At 41.9% G+C, this 26,268-nt stretch overlaps 1 protein-coding gene across 4 annotated transcripts in view; it reads left to right on the forward strand.

Moving 5' to 3' along the window:
- phactr3b (phosphatase and actin regulator 3b) overlaps positions 1-26,268 on the forward strand; it is a 56,976-nt gene that overhangs the window by 3,813 nt on the left and 26,895 nt on the right. For 2 of the 4 annotated variants that reach the window (XM_063474803.2, XM_063474800.1), the window contains exons 2-8: positions 20,687-20,845; positions 20,977-21,051; positions 21,191-21,331; positions 22,312-22,545; positions 22,619-22,826; positions 24,074-24,264; positions 25,970-26,123. In XM_063474803.2, coding sequence (XP_063330873.1) covers positions 20,687-20,845; positions 20,977-21,051; positions 21,191-21,331; positions 22,312-22,545; positions 22,619-22,826; positions 24,074-24,264; positions 25,970-26,123 — 1,162 coding nt within the window. Of the gene's footprint in view, positions 1-15,274; positions 15,543-20,686; positions 20,846-20,976; positions 21,052-21,190; positions 21,332-22,311; positions 22,546-22,618; positions 22,827-24,073; positions 24,265-25,969; positions 26,124-26,268 lie in introns of those variants that run through there. The other 2 variants (XM_063474802.1, XM_063474801.1) reach the window with 2 other exon arrangements.

Genomic DNA, 26,268 nt, shown 5'->3' on the forward strand with positions numbered 1-26,268 from the left:
TGGACTCATCAGACCAAAGCACAGATTTCCACTGGTCTAATGTCCACTCCTTGTGTTTCTTGACCCAAACAAATATCTTCTGCTTGTGTTTTTTTCTTAGTAGTGGTTTCTTAGCAGCTATTTGACTATAAAGGCCTGATTCACAGTCTCCTCTGAACAGTTGATGTAGAGATGTGTCTGCTACTGGAACTCGGTGTGGCATTTATCAGGGCTCTAATCTGAGATGCGGTTAACTTGCGATTCCTGAGGCTGGTGTGTGGCGGGGTGTGGTTTGTGGCTCGGCTGCAGGGGAGGTGTGGAGCAGTGGGGTCACAGTGTGGTGTTAGGGGAGGCTGACTCGCACACCTGACCTCCATCATCGAATCATGACTCCTCTTTAAAGGATGTTGCCAGACAGGAGGGGAGAACGGTGTGGCAGCTGGAAAGCTGCTCAGACAGAAAGTGTCTAAACGTATACACAAGAAAACGCATAGCAATGTGCAACGCTGTGTGTGTGGGTTCTCATTCGTGCCACGTGATGACTCGGATGAATTTATCCTCAGCAGCAGAGGTGACTCTTGGTCTTGCTTTCCTGAGGCGGTCCTCATGTAGCGCTTGATGGTTTTTGCGACTGCATTTGGGGACACATTCAAAGTTTTACCAATTCTCAATTTCCCTTTAGCTCTACATTTTCATTTTACAGTTTATATTGCTTTTAACTAATCTTGCTAACCGACTAGCTCACGAAATGTTGCATATTTCGAAAGGTAGTCAGTAAAATAAAATAAAATAATGCAGACTTACATACAATAGGCTATGGAAATACAAAACTAAAATAGTTTAGTTTAGTGAGACAAAATTTGTAATGTGTATAGATAAGAAAAGGTTTGCTAGCTGCCTAGCTTAAAGCAGGTAGCATTGTTCAAAATGCAGGCTGAAAAACAATAAATAATAAAATAAAACAGTATTTTCATATAGTTTTCCAATGCTGTGATAAATTGTCAGCAGTGTTTTACAGTTTACCAGATGGACTATTTACTACCTGTAGTCTAACAGCTGAAGCTTTTTGCTCAACAGGGTTTATTTTTGTAATATTATGAAGCAAGCTGCAAGAAAGTACACACACATAATGTCAACACTGATAATGATAATATATATGATACAGTATTATCATTAAATGTTAGAATTGAACATATCTTATTAACTGTATTAAGACAGAAAATTCTTTAAGTTAAACGATGTATTCATGTATGCCAAATGTACTGTTGCTTGTGCACTAAAGATGTGAAGCTTGCTGACACTGTAACATTGCCCTGTCCCTCCCTGCTGTTGCCTTTAGCCTGCAGGAGCCTCTTCCCTTGCTCCCCTCATCTCCCTATTTGAGTCACTGCTGTTGTACTAATCTGACATGCTGCTCCGACATCAAAGGCTTTCTCCCTGGTCTCCTCTGCTGTTCTCGTACACTGCACCCCACCACCATCACACCGCCGCAACCCTCGGTTACTGATGGGCCTCAGTTTAGTCCTCGCATTCAGTCAGAGGCGATGGCGGCAGCCTGATGAGAAGATTAGGATTCCTTTTATTTGAATTCCTCATGTTTTATTAATCAGGAAGCCTTTACATAAGCCGGTTTGCCTCATTCCATATTCACTGCTGTGATTGAGAGGACAGAATAGCAAGCCTGGCACCTGGCAGCTCACTCCTACATGCATGTTGAGCTCAGCGAGGAACGAGTGCTAAATGTCTCCACATGAGTCACTGCACAGCAGCTGCAGTTGGAGATGAGACAGAATAAAAGGTGTGCATAGCTGGAAATAGAAAACAATAAAGCAATGTCACTTCCATTGTCCTCATGTGTGTCTGTGGAAATGTCAGCTGTAACAGCATTTGGCAAGAGCCTTGTCATAAAGTTTTTGTGTTTCTGAAATCCATGTTGTGGACCTGGAAGATGTTTTCTTGTCTTCACTGCATACTTAAATTTCCCCTCTCACAGTCTGTGTGAATTAACCATGGGTATGCAGCTTAGATTTTAACATGAGATACAGAGAAGCATGCAGCTGCAGACTGTTTACCCTAGGTCTATCAGCTAGTTAAAGGATACTTAGATTCTCAGTATCTTACCTTATGTTATTTCACTAATATGATTCTAATATAATATATGAATGAAGCTTTGTCACACACACAGTGATTATTACCATCTAGTTGTTTTAAAAAAAAAGGATTTATTATAAATCACAATTCACGTGTAATGTTCAGTGCATATTAGGCTTAGTGGTTACCAAAATTTGTATCTCCAACTCACCACAAAATATGGAAGGAAGAATATGAAAAAGTGGCACAGGTTAGCAGATTAATAGATGGACATAGCTACCACCTAATAACATGTTTGTAAAGTGCTGATGTATTGACTACCACCATGTTGGGATTTTTTTCTTTTGCTTTAAACAAGTACTGATTGTATTTGGTTTAGAGGTTGGCGTGCTAAGTTAAGAGCTAATGCCGGTAAGCTTAGCTGGAAAGATGCACTGAACAGAAATCAATACCTTCCTTCCATCTAATTAGTAATAAACATAGGTTGCAAATAAAATGCTAGTAACACCACAAACATGATTGAAAGGTCCAGTTCAGTGAATTAGTGGACGCAAACAGACAGCTGGTGGCTTAGCTGGCAATGCAGTATTTCCAGTCTGTGTCTACACAGGTTTACGCCATGTAGACACAGGTCTACATGGCGTAAACCTCATTTTCAGAGCGTCTAATATCTGCTATTATTTTTTTTACCATGCTGAATTTTGACTGCTTCTTGATTTTGATTGTTTTGTAAGAAGTTCAACTTCTCAGTTCAACTCAACATTAGTTTTATGGTTTTCCAACAGGTGGTAGTACATGGTACCCAGACCTTTTTAGTGCCTATTTGGCTGGGGTTTCAGGCGATCTGAGGCAAACCAAAATTGTTACATCAACAGACTGCATTGGCTAGTCAGTTGCATCACTCCATGAGTCATGAGTGTCTCCTTCACAAAAATCTAAACCGCCATTTTTGAAACCCAGTAACGAGGGAAATCCATCCATCCATTCATTTTCTTCCGCTTATCCGGGGTCGGGTACCCGGGACAGCAGCCCTAGCAGAGAAGCCTAGACCCCAGCCACCTCCTCCAGCTTGTCCAGGGGAACACCGATGCGTTCCCAGGCCAGCTGAGAGATATAATCTCTCCAGTGTGTCCTGGGTCTCCCTTCCGGTGGGAGATGCTCGGAACACCAGGGAGGCATCCTTGTCAGATGCCCAAACCACCTCAACTGGCTCATTTCGATGTGAAGGAGCAGCGGCTCTACTCTGAGCCCCTCCCAGATGACCGAACTTCTCACCCTTCTCACCCAGAGAGAGCTTCAGAGGAAGCCCATTTCCGCCGCTTGTATCCGCGATCTCGTTCTTTCGGTCACTACCACAGCTCGTGACCATAGGTGAGGGTTGGGACGTAGATCCACCAGTAAACTGAGAGCTTCACTTTTACACTCAGCTGTCTCTTCACCACAACAGACCGGTACAGCTTCCACATCACTGCAGCCACAGCACCAATCCGTCTGTCGATCTCTCCCTCCCTTCTCCCGTCACTCGTGAACAAGACCCCGAGATTCTTAAACTCTTCCACTTGGGGCAGGAACTCATCCCTGACCCGGAGTGGACATTCCACCCTACACAAAAAAACACACTGCATTCCCCAGTTCTGACAAAAAGCCTTACGCAAAGCAGCAGGTATACCATCACTTTGACATCCTCTATTATTGTGGCGTTTGTGTTGTATACAAATGACATCACCAGACTTTCGGCCACACGCTATAACAATCTCACACACATTAGGTGGTACTCGATTGTAATGGAAAACATGTGAAATCCAGCTGAGGCGAGTCGAGCTGTGTCAAGTAGGTACTAGTGGAAAAAGGCTTTAAGTGTTACCTTAATTTTCAGCCTGAAAGGTTCTACTTTAGGACAGACTACACGGATGCTACTGACTCCTTAAGGCAGTCCTGTCACACAATCTATAATCATTTGTTGCATCGTTTTATCAGAAGAAAGTTCCTTTGGTTCATTTGCATGCTAACAGGCAAAAATACTTCCAGGGTTTTATTTGCTTCTTTTAAAATCTAAACTCACTATATAATTAACCAAGTGTTTCCCTAACATGTACTTAGAAATGCATTTCCACCACTAAAATGTGACGTCTGCAGCTGGAGTAGATATGAGATTTGAGACATTTTGAAAGACTTGTTAATAACTTACATAGTGGCAGAGCCCTGAATATGCTCCTAAGTGGGTTCAAGAGCAGTTGAAAGGTGAAACAAAGCCACAAGAGGGCTCTACTCAGCAGATGGCTTAATGTTGCATAAGTGCAGTGAGCAGTCACTGTCACGGCAAGTCCAGCACTGCAGTCACCAGGTCTCTCTCAAAAAAGAGGGACAGCACATGGTTTGTTCAAGGTCATGCTGCATACGGTGAGAGCGGACAGACTCCTTCCTAGGATTAATCAGCATTACTCTCCATGTTTTAAGATGAGTCTGAATTGGTACTGAAGTGAGGGGCACTTCAACTCAATATTCACTTCATGTCAAAGACCGCAGGGATGAGCGCAGTGCAGGCAATATTAGAATAAGTTTCGAAATCTTTTGAAATTCAATTAGAGGTGGTTACAACTGCACAGGGGAAATGAAACTTTGCTCATCTTCACACCCCTCTATTTTCAGAGCTGATGCAATTCCTCTCAAGCTCTTTTTTTGTGATCTCATGTCTGTTTCAAAAGAGGAACATCTTGAAAGCAGTGATGAAGGATTTAACATGGACAGCATGGCCATGATTAATGCGGAGCATTCCAGAAGTGATGTGACTGTAATGTAGGACTATAAATGAAATGTGGCTTTGCTGAGACAGTAATGGGTTGTTCAGAGTGAATGTTACCCTTGAGTCTTTGGTGCAGCATTGATTCTTTTTTTATTGGTTGGCCAAGGCTCAGTAGTACAGTGGCTAATTCAAAAGCACTTCGCTTTTTTTTCCTCCCTTTTTTTTTGTGCCAACTCATCTCTCATACCCTTGTGCACTATGCAGAGACATCACTGGGTTCCACTGACTACAGGGCCCTGGGGAGCAGCACAGCAAGCAGGGAAAAACATGACGTCACCGTTGGCCAATGCCATGAGAGGACATAAACACTGTTATGCAGAATGCTGTAGCTAGGTCATCAGAAAAACTGAAGTCACCAGTCCAAAATAATATAAAGGAAGTGATCAATTTGGCTGAACTTAAAATCAGAAAACGGTAATCCTCTATATAAAAGGGAAGTTATATATATATATATATATATATATATATATATATATATATATATATATATATATATATATATCATACCGTTCATGGTAATACCGGTATAATGTTGGGCAACGATAAGAAAATGAAATATCGCGATAGAATATGGGTAAAACGCGCATGCGCAGTGCGTTTGTTTTCATACGCACATGGCGGAAAAAGCATGGCGGCGACGGAGAATGAGAAGGGCGAAAGCGGATCGTTGAATGAAACGGATGAACCAGAATTGGTTTGTAAAAATGCTGCAGCTTCAGTGGTGTGGAACTGGTTTGGCTTTCGTCCGTCAGATACACAACAAAGCACTATTTTTGGTAGAGCATGCTAGCGGGCCGTCGTTATTACCGTGTTTTTTGGAAAATATGGCACACTTAAAATCAATCCTTTGATTTTTCAGAAAATCGACAGTGCCCCTTATAATCCCGTGTGCCTTTCTGGTTGTGTTTACTGACCTTGAAATGATTTTATGTGGTACACGGCGCTCGAAAATCTGTCAAATGTTTCAGTACGACTTTGCTAAGCTACGAAGCCGCACCGCTTGATGGATTGTTGGAGCATTACGGCTATCGTAGTCAGGAGCCTCGCGGAGTGATACGTACTGTGCTTCAACATAATATTACCGTATTGTGTGTGTATAGCCTCTTTTTAAGTTTTGTGGATATTATACATGGTTATGCTGAGGATATGTCGGCCAGTTTCCACTGGAAATGCCTTTTGGTTAAACTGTCCGCAAGTAACATGCATTTGCACTTTAAATTTTTATATAACTTTAATGCACATAAAAAACAGCTGCTTGTTTAAGTGAAAATATATTGATTTTTTTTTTTTTGCACGAATAAAGTTGTGGAGTTGTAAAGTATTTTGTCTAGTGTCAATTATATCGTCAGTTATATCGTTATCGCAAATTTTCAAATGTATATCGTGATAAATATTTTTGGTCATATCGCCCTGCTCTATTGGTGAATACCCATGCATATTTGAAAAGCACTTTATAAAGCGCTTTAGAAGAATCAGTTGGGTCTGAAGGCTACAAGTTCAAATTTAAAAAAGAGGTGTATAGTATTCCCGAGTAATTCAAGTCATCTTAGCATAACACAGCGGGGTTAAACTGTTGGGGGCTATAAAATGTGTACGTTGCATAATGGGTGATGTAGGCACTTGGGTTTGTCAACGGAAACAAATAAGAAATAAGAAAAGGTCTCTGGTTCTGGTTTTGAGCAACAACCTTGCGGCCTGAAAATTTAAGCCAATGGGAGAAGTTCCAAAAATCTGCAGTTCCTTGTGTGGCGACTTGAGTCAGTCTTCACAGACACAATTTAAGAGCACAAATAAACACATTTAGAGTCTGTACAAGGAGCAGTTTTGGGCTCTATAACTATTTACTGTTATATATATTTTTGTTTATAGCTCACATGTTTAGCTTTTGTTTAGGCTCAGGCTTAAGGGTCAAGGTAGCCAGCAGCTGTCTCCTAAATTTTATCCCCCAGACCTGGCCCTGTGCTGTTAAGTGAGTTCTTCCTGTAATGTGCTGTATGTATTGCTGATAGATAACACCGCATCGCATTCAAAAATCAAAAGACTGATTTTTTTTTTGTAATATTAGTTACAAAATATCAAAATTAGGCATTACAAACATAAAATAAGCAATATGAGTAAATAAAAGAAGTGCTACTGGAGCCCCTCAAACACCACAATCATTTCATGGTTTGAAATGATTGCAAAAAAATAGAGAAATCGAAATATTATGCTTATAATATAAGTTCAGGCAGTTGGGCAGGTTTAGAAAATATATCAATGCATATTGTTAAAGTCTTCAAAATAAAATCCTTGGATTACTTTTTCAAACCTATCTAAAGTGCCTGGACTTGGATTTCTTGTGCGATTTTTTTGGAGCATGTTTTACAAAATATGCAATGTGGACTTAAACAGTAAAAGGTAATCAGCTTAAATTCTCAGAAATCTGAATTATGCTCTCCGTACTATCACCACGTACAAAGTACTTAGGGCCTATTTGATAACGAATGGCAAGGAAGGACTGCAGAGCTGGTGATAATTCTATGTTTTGTCCTCACAATTTGCTGTTTTTAAACTTCAGGGCAGAAACATAATTTCCTAATCAGAGTGGTTAAAAGGTTAAAAAGCTTTAGCAAACTGACACAGTGGAGCGGTAAGGCTTCTGACTGTGAAACTGAAACCCGAGAAACTTCCCGAGCAATTTGACCATCTCGGTGAATGAAGAGGGAGCTGTCTGGCATAAGGATGTAATTAACACCAAAGCAATAACATGTGATGATGTGCTAATTCTTTTTCAAGGCAGGTTTTTCCCCTCTCATAGAAAAGATGAATATAAATAGGCTGATAGTCTTTGTCTCTTTGTCTCCGAGTACACACTTGATTGAACGGCAGCACAAACACGACTGGTATGGATGTACCATCCCCTCCCCGCTGCACGCACACACACGCTACTGTCTCCCCTCCCCCCAGCTACAAAACAAAATCTCTACAAAAACAAGGATGTCTCACGTACACTGGGACTTTAACATGCTTCTCTGGTGCGTTTGAGTCCTCGACAGTATCTGCAAAATTAAAAACAGAGTGGCGGTGAAGCCGTGCCCAGAGAGATGAATGGCTTGTGGCTTGTATTTATTGCTCTGCATGCTGCCCACAGTAAGCTTAATGTTTTCACACCAAACAGAGCTTCACTTTTGTGCCTTACTGTGATCTCTCTGCCTCTGATCTGCACTGCAATGGAGCAACCCTGGCTTTACTGCATGTCTGTAGTAATAGTTTATGCATCTCGTGTCTTAATGTGAGCTTTAAGAGAGATACCGTTTGCTATATGTGTAACGGAGACAGAGATGTACCCTGCGACTGGGCCAGACATGCTGGGGGAAGCTATTCGAGTTAAGCTGTCAGCCATTTACACATAATGTATCTTTTATGAATGTTTCATGTGCTGACCTAATTCCTTTCAGAGCCGAGTAAAAGCAATATGTTGCACATGAGAAGACACCAGAGCATCCAGCTGATCCTTTTGACATCCTCGGCCCACGACGAGGGGATAGGAAGGGTCGGCCAAATGGAAACAGAGCTGCGATGTGAAAGTCGAGAATAGAGGCTGTAGACCGCCCCGGCAGAGTTATTTTCAGCCATTTGTTTCTACAGAATCTACACTGCATCCCACAGAGATGGGGAATAAAACAGACACACAAGCAGATACTGTACTTTGCTCTCCGCCTTACGTGTAATTAAACCGCGCGCTTAAGCCTAGAGTTAAGAGACTGATCACTCTGACAGACTTGAATGTTTCAGCAGTGTTAAACAAGGACGAGGATCAGGAAGAGGAGGGGGAGGAGGGGAGGAGGAGGGGGTGCTGCAGCTGCAAAAATCAGTGCGCTGAGTGTGGGTGCTGTTGCTGAACTCCATCTAGAATTAAGTAAAATCAAACTGCTGTTCCAATGTGACGAGAGCTAACCCAAAGAAATTCATGCAGGGAAAAACTGTGGCTGCTCAGAGTCGTCTCAAAACACAGATGTGTCACGTTATGTGATTACAATGACAAACCTGTTTGATTTCATGAGCTTGCCAGACTACCGCGAGAGCAATTAGTCGCATCACTGATGGACGCGATACTGGAGGCTGTCTTCACAAGTAAATGAGCAAATTCAGTTTGTGTTTACGTTCACCTAACTGGAAGCAGACATCACATTTATGATCCTTGTAGTAAGAAATGTGAAGGCCTTGTAGGGAGGATGTCATGTTTGATGGAAGGGTCAACAAAACACGTGGGCTTTCTTTTGGTTTCATCAATCTTTTCAATGATCGTCGTGCCAGGAGGCACTCAGGACCACAACAAAACTTTCAGCTGTACAACTGAGGAAGCTTCTGACGGTAGTCCGTTAGATGTTCAGGTTTGTTTAGGATCACTGTTCTGATGTAGTGGCCATCTCTCTTCTACCAGTACAGTAGTAAAAAACCCTTACTGGAAGGATGTGAGGTTCGATAGAAGGGCCAACAAAGGATGTTAGCTTTTGGTTGACCATGATTATAAGCTCTTTTGTCTTACCCTTGTATGCAGAAGCTCGGGCTGCTGTGAAAGGCTTCGTAAAAGATGAACTGATCTCCAAAAGGTGTATAATACAGGCATTTTCATTCTAAACAAGTATGAAGCCAAAATGACACTAATATTGTCTTTTAAAAACATGCAGATTTACTGAACTGGCAAAATAGCGTGTGACCCCGATGGTATAACATGTAAGTAAATCTGGATGCTGGGGTGAAACATTTGAACTTCTAATTTTAAAATCTACTTTACACTTATACAAACAGGCTTCTGGAACTAATGTAATCCTGTTTTAAGTATTTGTGCATGCTTTACAGTGGTTGTATTAAATGGGGAAAGGGGGCCCACTGATATTTCTAATTAGAGGCCATGGATATCTGTGCTACACCACTGCTTTTGTGCTCCAGCCTTATTAAACTTTAATCACAGCAGAGGCAGATGAAACATAGTAATAAAAGTGGTCACCTAATGTTAATTGTTTGGTTGCATAACAATATTAAGCAATAATTGAAGACGGCACTGGTTAATGGCCTCCTGCCATAGAGCTCTCTAACTGGAAAATGTGTTGATCAGACAAAAAAAAACCAAGACCAGTATTTTGAAGACATCAGCTAGTGTTCTAGGAAGACGATTAAACCAATAAATTAAAATAAAATTTAAAAAATCGATAAAGTACGCTCTTGCTCTGCCCAGGCAGCATCCTGGCCTCCTCCCAACCTTGAAACCTCTCCTTCAGAGGAATCCCGGAGACTATTTTGTTTGCAGCTCACACACTCTACGCACTCAAGACTGTGTCTTCCCCACTGCTACAGCCCCCCCATCTGTCACTGTGACACTGCACTGGCTCCAAGGCTACGCAGGCTGTGGTTGTACCTGATGAATGATTAAGCAGATTTAAAGGGGGCCAGGGCAGAAGTGGAGTAGCAGCAGAGGCCTTTAGGAGCACTTACCTTTTAAATGTGGCTGCACTGCCATGGTGCAAAGCCTGCTTTGGAGTGAAATGCCACAGAGTCAGTCTCCTACCCCCTGTGGAACTGCTTCCAGCCTGACATGACAGCTCGTGGATCGCTGCCTTAATGTTGAATTTGTAAGTAGTTCATGTACCGTTTGTGTCTTTGTGAGCACATATTTGAATGATACACAGCTTTAAAAAAAAAACCAAAAAACGTGTAGTTTAAATAGAAATGAAAAATCTGAATACGAATATCAGACTAATTTGATTATTCAACATTACTTTTCGTTAACCCTCATCTGCCTTCTGATTCGGTTACTTTGTGGCTTATCTCTGATGCTCAGAAGCTGTCACTCCAAAGAGAATGTGACCATGCTGCTGCTGAGGCTTGCAATCAATTTTAAAGTGCTTTGGTGCAAATTGCTCCACAAATGGACAGTCCATAACTGCAGGTTTGAGCATTTATACTGCTGATGTACAGCACGTTTCTCCATCTCCCTCATCCCCCCTGTGACTGCACCACAGTTAAATTCACCCTACAGATACACACAAACATAAAAAAGTGCATACATCTACACATTGCTGCCAGTGATCATTTACAGTCATCAACAGTAAAAATGCAAAAGTGCCCTAATGATGTGACATCTTATGTTATGCGGTTTCACATCATCTGCAGCAGCAGTAGCATTGGTCGTGCAAGGGAACGTCAACACGTGTTGGTGCTATGCCTTTATCATGATATGACGCCAGTATTATTGCAGAGCTGAGCCTACATTTGCTAAGTGAACAGTAAAATGACACCATTAAATAAATGCAGAATTATTCGAAATATTTGCTCCTCTTGTTTGCGACCTGTGGCTGAACAGACAACTGACACAGGCTCACTTTGGCACTGAGGGAAAGTTTAAATATCATGAACGATCAGGTAAGTAGCTGAGTTAAAATTGACACTGAACTTTACAGTGGAGCAGCTTGCATACATGCTACTCGTGAATTGTCTCACTCTTACTCCAAACTGTGTTACCTAATTAGCAAATTCATCTTCGTGATATCCCAGTGTGAAACTTCCTTCAAGACCTGTAGTTTGAAATGAATGAACAAAGTAATTATAGCTGTTTTTCCTTTGGGCATCTCCAGTTCAGGGCCCATGGTACAGATATTTTAAGGCGGATATTAACTCTCATGTCTATTCCTAGATGGGTAGACCCACTGTTGACCTTGTAGTCACACAATTTAAATTGCTTAATTTAGTTTATCTGAAGTGATTCATTAAAAATCATTACAGTTGAAATCAGAAACACAGCAGCCGTGTTTAGCCCCCTTTCCTTTCACCAGAATTAATTCAACTGTGTTGATATTGGATTTAATGTTGCTTTAACTGCCAGTGATAGCTGCTCTGCAGCCGTGTTACCAGCAGTTTGTTGAAACCTCGGGGAGGTGCGCAGCTATTACAGCAGAGGTATCCCTCATAACTATGATTTGGGAAAGAGGGCTGGTGTTTATGAATCCTAGAGAAGCTGACATACAAATGACTTTGTTTCCACTGAAGGGCGGTTACTATCAGGCTTTCTATCATCATAAAACAGGAAGTTTATGCATATGTCCATGCAAAGTAGGTTTTAATGTTCTCCATGTTGCCTGTTTGAGCCTCTACTACAAAGTACACACTGCATTTCTTTGCACTCCCTTCTTTGTGTAGGTCTGACTTCCCCTTTTCAACTAAGGTACTAACACAACCCTGACAGATGTGCAATTCTGAAAATAACTGTACTTTTCACAACATATAGAGCCTATTAAAATAAAATTAACTACTGGTAATTCTATCAAAGATATGACTCTGATTAAGTCATCACCTCACACGGCTGCATGGGCCCCTGAATATAATAATAAGCTCTAGACTCCAAAAATACAAAGCATTAGTGTGACGTCTTGCAGTATAATCTACAATATATAACTGTACACAAGATGTACAGTAATATATTAAAGTCCTTCTAGAGTAAATTCTGTCACCTGGCACCCATCTTCAAAAATACCTACAGGCACTTAAATGGTTATGTTGAAGCATAACGTCATGAAACTGAGATAAAGACAACATATAGAATCATAAGTCAAATCTGATGACTTCCCCTTAAAACAAGATTATAAGAAATTTTTCTGCACCACAGATTTAAATTCAGTGTTCTCCCAGTGCTGTGTTTCTCTTTATCATGTCTCTGGCATTAAAATTGGATAGTTTGTATCTATAAATGTACAAAGGTGCAATTTCCTCTTAAAATTTCCCCGTGCACGATATCAGAGCCTACACTGACACTCCACAGTGGGAAGCAGCCATCACTGAAAATATTAATGACACATCGTGACTTTTTCCAGCTGTGACAACAAACGATTTGTTTAATATGAATGTTAAAAAATGGTCTTTAATAATAATAATAATAATAATAATAATAATAATAATAATAATGATCTTTAGCTGTAACTACTGAAGCACTGCCTTTAATATTTCTACATTTCAGCTTACATAATGGGTTAGTCTTGTTTTTTCATCTCCAAGTTAGCCAGCTTGAGGTCATGTGTCAGTTCCTTATTAACTGGTCAAAATGTGCTCGCGCAACCTTTTGGCCCGCCTCCCGTCCTCGGCCATATTAAATGAAGCCTTGTAAATATTGAATGAGACGCTATTCGGTGAGTAGCCTACATCCTTGTTTATATTCTTTGCTGACTGCTAGTGTGTCCCTAAGGAGATATCCAGCCACGGACTTTTATCATCTCTGATGTAACTCGGCTCTTCCTGCTGTTAATGTATGAGGGGCCCTCTGAAGGATCGATGAGAAACCACAAAAGACTTTGTTTACACATAAGTGATGTTGTTTGATAAATTATTAAATCATCTGTGTTTCAAGCAGACTTTATGGAAGTCGAGGAAACGTATCTTTAAAAATAGATCTCACAAGAAAGGTTGCCTATTTAAAAATATGCACAGGAAAAACTGAAAGTGGTAACCCTGTGTTCTTGCAGTGGCAGCTGTACTGTCTGAACAAGAGGCTTGCAGTTACTACAGTGTGGGCATATTTGTCTCTTTATCACCAGTCATATTTCTTGTGGTATAAATATCTGTCCTCAAGTAGGTGCCTGATCTTTTTATATTTATAGTCTCTACTTGGTGATTTTTTTTCCTTTAGCCCAAACACCAGGCTGACTTTGAGGGCTTTGAGTGACGTGGCTTAACTTTTTTGACACATGTTGACATTAAGTTGAACTTTGGTGACTTCTTGACTCTTTGTCTAGCATCATTGTGGCCATTTAACAAATTGTGTAATTCATGGCCATTAAGCATTAAAGCACCTCTTCAAACTTAACTGAGCACTTAAACATTTGGTGATGGGAATTTTTACTATTTTTATACATCATATAGACTTTGTGGTTAATGAAACTGAGATATTAGCTTTCATGATAATCATAATGGTTAGCTGAAACAAAGCACCAACCTCAAGAGCTGAAAAATCAAACAAATATGAAAGTGATTTTAAAAAATTGCAGTTCCTCAAATGGCCTCTTGAGGCTGCCTCGAATGGTGAGCCAAGTAAACGCGCCCATTTTAATTCTTTTAACAAGCATTTTTGCAGCATTGTACAAGATAGTTTAGGCGTCTGTGGTTACTTAAACATAAGTGTCCCCTTGTAATGATAAACAAGTTTTAAAAGGGGAAAAAAACTCATTTACATGGATACTGGTGAGGTTCAAAGTTAGGGGTGTGGTTGTTTGACTTGACAGGTTTGCTTACAGACAGCTGTTGCCCATTACTGTCTGCTAGGCCTCAATTATTACACCTCACCTCTTTTTGGAGTATTTTAATGGGTTTAAGAGTATGGCTTGCTCTTTGGTTCCAAGAACACCCCATCTAAGAGGTTTGTGCTTCATTTTGGGTGAATTAAATTCTAAAATTTTATCAGTCTGTTAATTAATTAATTAGCAGAGGTGTATTCTTTGGATCCCTACATGAAAGATAGAAGTAGCTACCTTGACATCCCATTTTGAAGCCTTGAAATTAGTGTTTCCAGTCTTTGTTTTGAAACATAGTAAAGGTTTAACTAATCATGTGATTCAGGTGTGTTGACCCAGGGTGATATCTAAAATCTGCAGGACACTGGCCCTGGTTTAAGGCATTTCCATTGGCTTCTTTTTATTGTGAGAAGGACTCAGAAGTTCATGTTAGTGTCTAAGTTGTGGAAGCAGCTTGCTCAGCACTTCGGCTTCTTGTCTACTAAAAAAGACACTAAGCTAACACTGCTGCTATAGAGTCCAACACCAATAAGTGATGTCATGGTGGCTTTGTCCATCTTTTATATGCAGTCTTTATATGTGGTCTTTATCTACACTCCGTTTTCAATTAATTTTTATATCCCCAAGAGCAAATTTAAACCCATACAGTTTAATCCCATTCATTTAAAGCAAGTGTAATCTAGGTGTTTTTAACGTTATATCCTCCTGAGAACCAGCCTATTCATTTATATCCTCTCTAATGGACATTTGTTTTTGGTCTATATCCTTTGACTTATTTGAGCTAGTCCAGATGTACTTAATAGAGGACATCCTGGACTTTCCATTGATATCTCATGTATTTGGGCGGGCTGTTAAAGGCTATTTTAGGATACAAACCAAAAAAAAAACATGTCCAAAAAGCATTAAAATCCCTTTACATTAATTATTATATATAGTAATGTATATATGATGTATATTATACATTAAACCCTGTTAATGTTAAACCTGTAGTCGCGGCTAAGCAGCTGTTAACAGCGTGTATGTAGGCTACTGTACTACATGCTCGCAGTACAGTGTGTCAGAGTGTATTGGTGTATTTGCCCTCCTCCTCCCGGCGGAGGGGCGGGGTCCATATGATTGCACATCAACACTCACGGCTAGCTGCAGATGCAACTCGGTCGCTCACACTTTCTCCACTTTCAGCTGACTCCCGGCGTTCCCGTCGCTGTTTAAACAGCGTTTCCGCAACTTTTAGGAAGAGGAAATTTGAACATAAAGTATTTTTTTTAATTATTATCATTGTGTGGTAATTTAAGAAAGAAAAAGAAGAGGAAGAGAAACCATCAGTCTCTGGTTCAGCCGCTCGGCTCTCAGGGAAGCTATGATGTGAGCACCGAAGCTGCAGGAGGACTGGATAACCGCGCATCCTTTAAGTAAGTGCTTCACGCCTCAGCGGCACGGATTTATGGCTCGTGGAGATTAATAACCCTTTACACAATGCTGCTCTTTTACCTTTTTTTTCGGGGGGGTGGGAGGGTCATATGCTACTTGCCTACCGTGGATATCATTTTCCTCTGATAATCTTATTGTGACCCGTAGCGTTCAGCAGCTGGCCTGTACTTAATATTGTTGTTCTTTCACTGCCATGACTCTACAGATGAACGACTCTTTGGGGACTTTAGGTGTAACATTACTGAAAATGACCTCTCCCTGCTGACTGACTGTTTTTATGTTATCTGCAGCACTAAACTCATGACAGATCATTTGTAATGTAAGTGATGAGGCTGTTGTAACATTTCCAGGAGCTCTGTGTTTCCCATCCTCAGCAGCCTCATTATGTGCACAGCTTTTCTCTAGGTTACTGTGCACACACTACACAATATGACTTTCACCACTTGTTTTTTTTTTCTTTGCTCAAAAACCCTCCACCAAACAAGTGTCCTGCATTTGCAGAAAGCCATGCTGACGCCCTTACCACTTCAATAAATATTTTAGCATTAGTTGTACAAATGAAACATGCAGCATCTCCCTGACTTACATTATGCACACTTGCACGCTGAGACGCGATTGGCTGCAGCTCAGCGTCTCTCCGTGTGGCAACAAGCCTTCCCCATCCACCCAGCAACTCCCTATTTCTCATGCTGTGGTGAGTCTCTCTGCCTCTGAGGGCCCTTTCTGCAGCATCCGACGTGGTAACCATGGCAACGGAGCCTGACCCTGGGCATGCTTACTACAGGCTTGACCTGGATTTCTCTCTACATGCCAGGCAGGGGCGCATGACTTGGGCAACTGACCCGCTTCTCACATTGATTGGCTGTCGAGCAGTGAGATCAGAGGCAACGATACGCTGCTTGTTCAAGGAATCAATAAACTCACTTGTGATTGGCTTTGTGTCACTGGGTGTCTGAGTAATGTGTTTGTAATGTTAACACATTTGGTAATGCTGTTCTGGGAGACGAGTCGGGTGCTTTGCCAGTTTTTCTAGGATGAAGACTGGCTTTTCTTTCTTTTTCTTTTTTTTAAATTAATCTGATGTGCCAGTAGGTTTAATCGTTTTGGATTGTGCACTAATGCTTGGGGAAAAAAGACATCTGAAGATGATTTCTAATCCGTGTAAGTTAAGATGACATCTCTGGCTTCTTGTTGCTTGGTTTTGTAGGATTTGAGCTTAATATTGAATTATTTTTAATTACATATTTAAAAATTTTCTAAAATTAATTTTTGTTTAGCACTTTTGCGTCACAGTCCTGGTTTCAAATCCACCACCTGGCTGGTTTCTGTGTGGAGTTTGCACGTTCTTCCCGTGTTTGCGTGGGTTCTCTCTGGGTACTCCGGCTTCCTCCCACAGTCCAGAGACATGCAGTTAGTGGGGTTAGGTTAATGGGTGATTCTAAATGCTAAATTCCCCTTGCTGCAAATTGTGAGTGTAAATGGTTGTTTGTCTCTCTGTGTAAACCCTGTGACAGGGACAGCCTGTCACCCCGGCAACCCTGAATTGGATAAGTGGAAGAGAGAGAAATTAATTTATTACGAAATTCTGTCCTTATTTTTTTAACTTTTAACTCTTTACTTCTCTCTGCATACCAGGGAAACAAAGCAATCTTTGTCAAAAAATGACTGTGTTAAAGGTACTTTTTGTAAAAACCTTCTGTAAACTACAATTAAAACTTTGACCACAAGATGGCAGTGTTTTAATTGAAAATGTTAGTGTAGTTGTCTACTGCACCAGAATTAAATGATTAAATGCACAGTACTGCGCAAAAGTCGTGAGCCACCCCTCATTTGATCATATTTTGCTAGGAAATGGGACATAGGTACATTGATTTATTGAAATATGCAAATACAAAAAATAAGAAAAAAAACTGTTTATTCATTTCTAACAAGCTTGAAAGTCAATATTTGGTACGAGCACCTTTATTCTTCAACACAGCTTGAAGTCTCTTGGGCTTCTTTCTTATCCTTTCTCCAAGTTGTCTTAAGGAATGGTTCTCCAGGCTTCTTGAAGGACATTAAACGCTCTTCTTAGGACACGATCTCACGCTGCTTCAGTAATGTTGAGCTTCGTGCTCTTGGGAGGCCAATGTATGACTGATAGTGATCCACTGTGTCTTTTTCTATCCAGGCATACTTTTACTGTACTGGCAGTGTGTTTGGGAGCCGTTGCCAATGAGATGCATTCCAGATTCTTCGGATTACTCTTTTGTGTTTATAATTCTATAATTTTAGACAACAACATGGCTGAATTAGAGCCGCGAACCATGACTGAGCTTCCACCATGTTTTAGAGACAGTAGGCACTCACAGTTGTACCCCTCTCCTGATTTCCTCCATAGTGTTTATTGATTTAACCACAATTTATAAATTTGGATTCATCACTTCATAAGACCTGTTGCCACTAACTTTTAGGTCTTGTGTAATTTGGCAAACCTCGGTTTCATCCCATGAATTTAGTGCCTTTTTTCTATTTGAACGATTCACGGGTCAGTGTTAAGTAGCAAAGACTGGACTGAAAATGAGTGAAGAATCAGCCAGTTTCTAAAGAAGAACTTTAGCAACATTGTTCCGTTGGATGTGGAAGATATGTTCCTGATAGGTATGCACGTGTTTGGCAGATACATTTTTTCCTGCTTTTTAAATTGAGTTTTTTAGTATTTATTTCCCTCTTTGTTCCAGGGAAACACAGAATTCCTGATAAGCAAAGTGACCACACAGTGTTTAACATCTAGCTAGCACAAAACTGCAGATAAATATCGGCTACATATAACTGTATTAAAATGTCACTGTGTTTGCTCATGCTGATGTCACTGGGACCGGCTGCTGATATTCAGTCGATATTTCTGCACATCCTTAGTTTCAAATATCAGCTGATTTTTGACCTTTTTTGTGTTACATTGTAAACATGTGTTACATTTGCTTGCCTTGCCTCCACACAGACACACACCCGCCCACCTGTGGAATTTCCCTGTATAAATAGCGGTACATTCAATGTCTTCCTCTTACTGTGTAATTCGAGTGTATATGTAATTCATTTCTGGGGGATAAGTGAGCAGATGTTGTGGATTTAGTCGCCTTTGACAGAAAATGGAAGTGTTCATAGATCCGTCCCTGCGCAGCCCACGGCTCAGCTGTAAGCTCCCCGAGGTGTCAGCTTGTTGTCGGAGCCAGACTGTGTAGGAGTGCCTATTTCTGTCCTTTCTCCAAGGAACCTCTCTCTCTCTCTCTGTGTCTGTCTGCCACTCGGTGCATCATAACTGAAGTCAGCACGGTCAGCCTCTTTGCTTCTCTGCCTGTCAGTGTGAACCCTCGTATGCAGCTTAGCGTGCAGACTTAAGAGCACTCGAAGGAGTCAGAGTACCTGCTAAGAGGGAGAGCCATTGATTGAGTTTGTCTGTGGCAAGAGATCAAAGCTTCAGTGCAAAATTAGTCTATATGCAAAATGTGAATCTGCAGCTGTTTAGATTGTTGCTCTGAAGCAGTGAAATGTTTTTAATTTGCAGCTTTGCAGATGTGAAGATTTCCTTGCCCTGCTTGCCCTCAGTGACGACTAGAAGCCACTAATACAAGTGATTAGTCATCACGCAGCGATGATATTAATTAGGTTATTTAAAAAAAATAATATAATATAATAACTCTCTGATATTCCTCATTAATTGTGAGTGGTGTTAATTCAAAGTGGACACATTTAGGAACCGCAGGAACAGAAAAACCACATCGGCTCATAAGGATTCCTTACAATCACAAGTTTGTCCAGGATTTACAGTCCTGTGATTTTTCTCCAGGCTTTCTGAAGCTCTTTCAAAGTTTTTCTCCGGTTGCTTTATCACTCATTTTCAATCCAGCCCTCGTACCTGTCCAATATCAGAGGATTTTCTTTTTGTTTGTTGAGCCACTTAACTCTAGTGGGCAGTTAATGCAAATAAATAATAAATAGATGAAAATCCTGACAATAAATTAGTTTAAATGAAAAAACCCCCACTGGTCTTACTTTTCTTGACAGAGTACATAATTGTGAACTTGAGCATCTTCACAGACTGATAACTTTAGCATATTGGATAAAATAAAAATGACAAAGCTGAACTTTGGGGAGATCATCTGCAGCTGAAGGTAATGTTATTGCAATACTCAGCTTATTGCGATTTTTAACATTTTGCAATAATATCGTGAGTGAAATTCGGTGATATCGTATACCACTGGTAGACATATATCTTTATAGTGTCTTATGAAGGTTTCTTGTTTTTAACAGTGTCAGCTTGAGCTCTGGGAAATCTTGGTCAGCATCTAAACTATTTTAAACTATTTTCTGGTCTTTTATTGAGGGGAAAAAATGAAATAATATGCAGTGTTTCCTTGCAGTCTTGCATTAATAGAGTAATTATTCCACCACTGACAGAACATGAATTGTAAAAACTTGAATTACCTCTTTGCAAAAGCAGGCCTTCCAACACGCGCTCATCAGTATCCAAAAATAAAAACAAACGCCGGACTAAAAGAGACAACAAAAATAAACAGTCGGGGCTCGGAGGCGGGCAGGAGGTTCTAAAGGGCCGTCAGTAGCTGCATGCAGGATTTGTACGACTCTGTCACTAATGCAGGATGTTTCGCACGCTGATGTTTACTTCACTGAGAGAAGAGTGCGGGCTGAAATGGTGTAAAATCAGTGTGGAGTCAGGCTGCAGATGTCTGCTCTGATGACCTAAGGAGAGGCATTCGAGCTGAAGTTGATTTTATTTATTCCCTGCGTGTGTTTCAAGACGTCGTTTAAAAGCCTTCCATTGTGTGTGTGTTTTGGGGCCGGCGAGGTCTGGCTGCTGTCGAACCATGTGAGTCACACGGCAACAATGCAATTCTCTGTCCTCTTCCCTCAGCACCGCTTCTCCTCAGAAATGAGGCTGGAATCAATAAGGTGTTTGCAGCCAGTGACCCACATTTGCTGCTCTCAGATAATGAGAGGTTATCGGTAAACGAGGGATTCAAGAAATTCCTCCAGTCCTCACCGTGCTCGTGACGGATGTCGTGAACGCCTGGGTGGATTTTGTTTTCTCAGCCCGTGTTAAAGGCAGCTGTGTTCTGTGTTGCAGATGTGATGGACCAGCAGAGGGCTCTGCATTCAGGTTGCCTGGTCTCAGGGGTCCGTACGCCTCCCGTTCGCCGCAACAGCAAGCTGGCCAGTCTGGGACGCATCTTCAAGCCCTGGAAGTGGAGGAAAAAGAAAAACGAGAAGCTGAAGCCCACAGGAGGTGAGTGTGACGCCGTGCGCTTCCACGGGTGGCGTTAAACGCTGAAAGCCATAACATGCAAATAGTCCCACGCACTCTCATTTCCTTATGCAGTCTGAGGACCGGTTTGATTAATGTTTGTGTTCGTGTAGCAGTGGAGAAGAAGGCAGCTGTACGGCAGAAGAGAGATGACCTCGTCAGGAGGAACCCCGGGGAGACCGAGACAGGTGCAGAACCACAGATGAACACACGTTAGCGCACTAGCACACATATGACTCCAGGCTTTGCACGGTTCACTTGCTCAGCCGCATGAGGCCTAAACTGCCACGCAGACTCATTCCTGTCATCTCTGTGTGCTGCGTGCAGAGTCAGATCTTGCTTGTGGGGGTAACAGTGAGGACCTGGACACCCCCCCTCACTCTGACGGTGAGGACAGAGACGAGGAGCCGGTGGCACCGCTGGCCAACACTAATGAAGACCTGGGCAGTGATTTAGAAAGCTCAACAGGTACAGTGATGTGTTCTGTAGGCTGAAGGCTCAGGCTTTGTGTTCACCTTGTTGCTAGCACTGTTTTCTTTTTATACATATCCTGTAACTGCCTCACAAAAATGCTGCTTTAATGCATCAGTTGTGCAAAACTGCTAAACATGTTTGTCACATCTCTAAGAAACTTTAGGAAAACTGTTTTAGCATCTTTTAGCTCATTGTTTTGATTTTACAGCTCATCTGTTTTTTACTGGATAGTCTCACATAAGTAAATTCATCACACCAAACAACAGACCCACACCACGCTGGGGGACACAGGGAAGCATTTATCATGTAAAGATGGGAATTTCCCAAAACAGTTGGTTTATAACAAATATAAAAAATACAGGAGAGTAAATAAAGGTCACGACTTGACCAGAAGTATGGCTCTTAGCGCTTAGCTAATACTGGCCCTGCCAGTATCTCAGCCAGCTATATTTGCCATTATTTTGGTATATATATTAAAATTAAATGGAAATTCAAAAGAAAGGAAGAGATGAAAAACATTTCAAATATGTTATAAAAGTTTCTGCAACTTCCTTGTTGACATGTGTTCAGAAAACAAAACAAAGAAAACAACCACCGGATGCGAGTCAGAGTATAAACAAATAATTCATGACTTGTTGTAACAGTGCAACAATTATTTTAAGCTGTGTGGTCATATTATCTCAGTAAGGGCTCATAAATAACAACACACAACAAATGTCAGAAATCTGTTTGTGTTTCACGTGTCTGAAAGAAAATGTAAAAACATCCGTCAATGTTTAAATCGCCAAATATGGATACAGACTCTTCCTTACTTTAGTTTCTATTTTCATCACCCGTTTTAAAATAAGTGATATTGATTATAAAATGGGTTTTCCGAGTGCAGTTGCGCTATGTCTCTGATTGTCCACTAGGTGGAGCCAGAGGCTTCAGAAACTCACTAAACCTTTCGGCTTACCTTCGCTGTGTGCTTTCAGTACAAGATGTGACTGAAGTGGCAAAGACAGCAGGTGATCAGAGTCAGAGTGAAGATGGAGAAGATGAAAGCACCTCAATCAGTGACCCCAGCGAAGAGCAGATGCAGGGCAAAGCGGAGGGTATCGAGGGGAAGCAGGAGGCGGCGGCGGCAACCAAGCCTCAGAGACGAGCCAGCACCCCTCCTCCACCCAGCCTGCCTGTCAAACTGCTCACCAGACTGGGCAGCTTAGAAGGTGCGTCCAGCAGGACTCACACTGATGTAAAATCAGCGTTCGGTATCTGACTCGATGTGTTTCGCTTCTCCAGGTGCTCCTCCAGTGCCGGTGAAGAAGTCCCCTGCCACCTTACCCAGGAACTTCACTCTGCCCAAAGACCCTCATGGCTCTCTGTTGAGAGGCAGGATCTCCACACCCACCGGGTCCCCTCACCTCGGGGCGCTGCACCCACAGCTGCCCCCCAGCTGCATCATTGAGGAGCTGCACCGCGCCCTGGCTACCAAACACAGACAGGACAGGTCAGGCTTGATGTGCAGCATTTCCACCACGTCTCTGTTTGTGTAGTTGCCAAAAAGCACAAACAGCACTTTGGTCAGTGAATGGATTTGCATTAGTCCTGTTAGACAGAAACTCCCACAACAAAAATGTAACCAGTGTGGAGCAAAAAAAAAAAGACCACAGGCGTCGTGTAAAAAGAGGAAAAGTATTTCTAAATATATTTCATGTATGGATTTTAAAGACCTGTTTTAAATGATGACCCCTTCAGAACAGAATCCAACTTATAATCAGCTTAATCTCACCAGCAACATGTTGGGACAGTTTAACAAGGAGCAGCCATGTCTGACCCCCTCTGACCTTCAGGGGCAGCTGTGCTGTGTGATGATATGCTTCACGCTCGTCCTTCAGGGCACAGTGGAAGGGTTGGAGTCATATGTGAGCGTTACTCACAGACTGGAGCTGCAGGCCAACAGGCTGTTGATTAGATTTAAAGAAGCAGCCTTCTATTTGAGTTTGGCTCCCGTTAATGCTGACCCAGACAGTGTGTGCACGTGGACAAAGATGCTAATCTTCAAGTGCTAAAAATGAATGAAATGAGGATAAAATTTGAACTTTTTTTTTTATTCTAGTGCAGAAACCAACAAAATGTGAACAAGTGTTTAAAGAAATGAATGAATGTACGATTGATTGTGTTTAGTTTTCTTTAGATTTGCTTTGATGTTGGAGCTTGAACAAGGACGTGCAAGTAAATGCTTCACAGACCTATAGTATTATTGGTATTTTGAGTGTTTCTCAGATTGTGTTTATACTTGTGGATGTTTCATTTGCGAGTGTTGTTTTTTTTTAGATCTGTAAACCTGTTAGTGAAGCAGAAAACAGCAGAGAGGGACTCCTGGTGTATTCTAAGCTTTTTACCTCTTATTTCACCTTAGGAACCCAAACTGAAGCTTTATGCAGTATATAACGACTGTTTAGTGCTCTGTTTTATAGTTTACAGTCACCTCATGAAGATAAATCAGTCTGTTGTTCCAGTGTCTTGGTCACAGGATTGTTACATTGTGATGCTTTAGTTATGCGATTTCTGCCTGGGCTGCAGACACAACCTGAACTCTTTAATCACTTCAGTGACTGCTGCTCGACCACGTTCGTTGGTAAACTAACATTTCAGCTGCTCTCTGAAAGATGAGCCGTGCAGCATCTCAGGCGCTCAAACACAACAATTCACCACAGCTGTAACTGACAGACATCTCGTGACATGTGACCTCAGTTTTCAGATGAAGGAGGCGCGCTCGTCTCCGAAACGCCGTCCGGAGGGCCGCCTGTCTCGCACGTCCAGCACAGAGAAGGACCCGGCCGGAGAGTCCGAGAGCAAGAAGGAGTCTGACGAGAACAAGGAGAACTGGCGTCTGGATGAATACTTGAGCGACCAGGACAGCTGGAACGAGTCTGTGATCTCCGGTATGTGTGCCGACAGCCGACTTGTGGTATGATGTTTGCTTTACTGTTATCGCCCACGTTCTGTACAGAGCCCAAATCTGGGCACCCTGTCAGTGGATAATGAAGCTGCATAATCTGTGGTGATGTTTGTTTATACTCGCAGCCTGACGGGGAGATTTACATGGATGATGAATGGCATACTTGCTGGTGTTAAGTTTCAGAGCCCGTCAACATCTGCTCTGGTGGCCTAATTCTTAGCTGTTCATTTGGGTCAGTGGTGCTCGGACTCCTGCCGTTAGCACGTCTGCGACTCTGGAGGAAAAATGTGAACTGTGGAGCTCACTGGAGACTTAAATAGCACTGCCACAAAGGTTTACTCTTACCCAGAAAGGTTTAGTCGCAGAGATAGTGATGCTAATGTGTGGTGAAGGAGATGCTAACAGGATGAAAGCAGGAAAAAAACAATGAATTAAAGAGTCACAGCTCAGATTTAAGAATGGTAGCAGTGCATCTTTGCACAAATCAGATATTTTTGGATACTATGAATGCCTTTTAATGGCCTCTTTTGTCAAGCAGAAACATGTGGTGTTAAAACTTAGAGCCCAAAAACTGCAGTTCTTTCAGTGGACAAGCGAGGCTCAGTAATAATTTGAATATTTTTGATGCCTAAAGTTAGGTTTAGTTGACACTCCTCCGCATCAAAAGGAGCCAGTTGAGGCCCAGGATGCCTTCTGGGCATCTTGGCTGGCTTGGGAACATCTTGGTGTCCCCTCAGAAGTGTTGGAGGAGGTGGTCAGGGGAGAGGGGAGGTCTGCTGCCCTTGCGACCTGGAATGGCAGAAAATATGCGGATGCTGGGATGGGCATTTGCTTTTACCAATGATTCCAGACACAAACTCGGCCTCAGGAGGTCACTAGCTAGATGAATGGTTGTGTCAGGAGGGCATCCACCACAAAATCTGTGCCAAATCAAACATGTGGATCCATCTGCTGTGGTGACCTCAGCCAAATTCTAACATTAGTCTAACTAATTGGCAGGTATCTGTGTTTGTGCACAGCAGGCACAAACACAGATACCAGTGCCAACGAGTGATGTCACAGTTGATACTTTCATCTTTTATATGCAGTCTGTGTTCTTTTAAATTGAACATAAACTCAAAATATGTAAAACATGAAAGGTTTGATGGAGACGAGCACTCAGTCAAGGTGTGACATCTGATCTGCTCAGTCAGATCAGTTTTCCTGGTAAAGACAAAAAGAGCATCATACCAGCTAATTTCCCAGGAAACAACTACAGCACTGGGCATTTGTGAAGGGAGGGAATTTTATGGCACAAAAGTTACAAAGAAATTCTTCAACATGCTTCAGTCTGCAAGAGACGTGCAAGCCTGGGTGAAGATTTTCTGTATTATTTTAATCAAGTCAGCTCAGCAAACATGAAACCAAAGCTTCACACTGGCTTAAAAAACCCGTTAATACCCCGGAGCAGACCCGAACTTAATCCAGAGTTTGGAAGGTGTTTTATGTAAGATAATGAGGGTTCAGACCTATCCACTCAGACTTGGGCTCTAATCAAATGTGTAGCTGTTGCGAGGAATGTGTGAAAGTTCAAAGGCTAATGCTTAGATGATTAGAATCAGTTTAGCAGGTTAAGCTGGAAAACTGTGTGCAGCAGCTAGAAAGCCACTGTACAGCCACTGACGTTAACTTGTGTTCGACGACGACAGGGACCCTCCCACGCAGGATGAAGAAGGAGCTGCTGGCTGTGAAGCTTCGGAACAGGCCCAGCAAGCAGGAGCTGGAGGACCGCAACATCTTCCCCGTCCGCAGCGATCAGGAGCGGCAAGAAATCCGCCAACAGATAGAGATGAAGCTGGCCAAGTGAGTCGCTGTGTGTGGAGCCAGACCAGCATCCCATCCCACCCCTGTCTGACCCCCACCCCCTCATCGTGCTCTGTCTCATGTATGTCCGTTTCATCTCTCATCATCGCTGTTGACTGCACTTTGCCTGCTTGTCTATTTCCCA

This window comes from Pelmatolapia mariae, linkage group LG5, assembly GCF_036321145.2.
Source record: "Pelmatolapia mariae isolate MD_Pm_ZW linkage group LG5, Pm_UMD_F_2, whole genome shotgun sequence".
NCBI classification, from domain to species: Eukaryota; Metazoa; Chordata; class Actinopteri; order Cichliformes; family Cichlidae; genus Pelmatolapia; species Pelmatolapia mariae.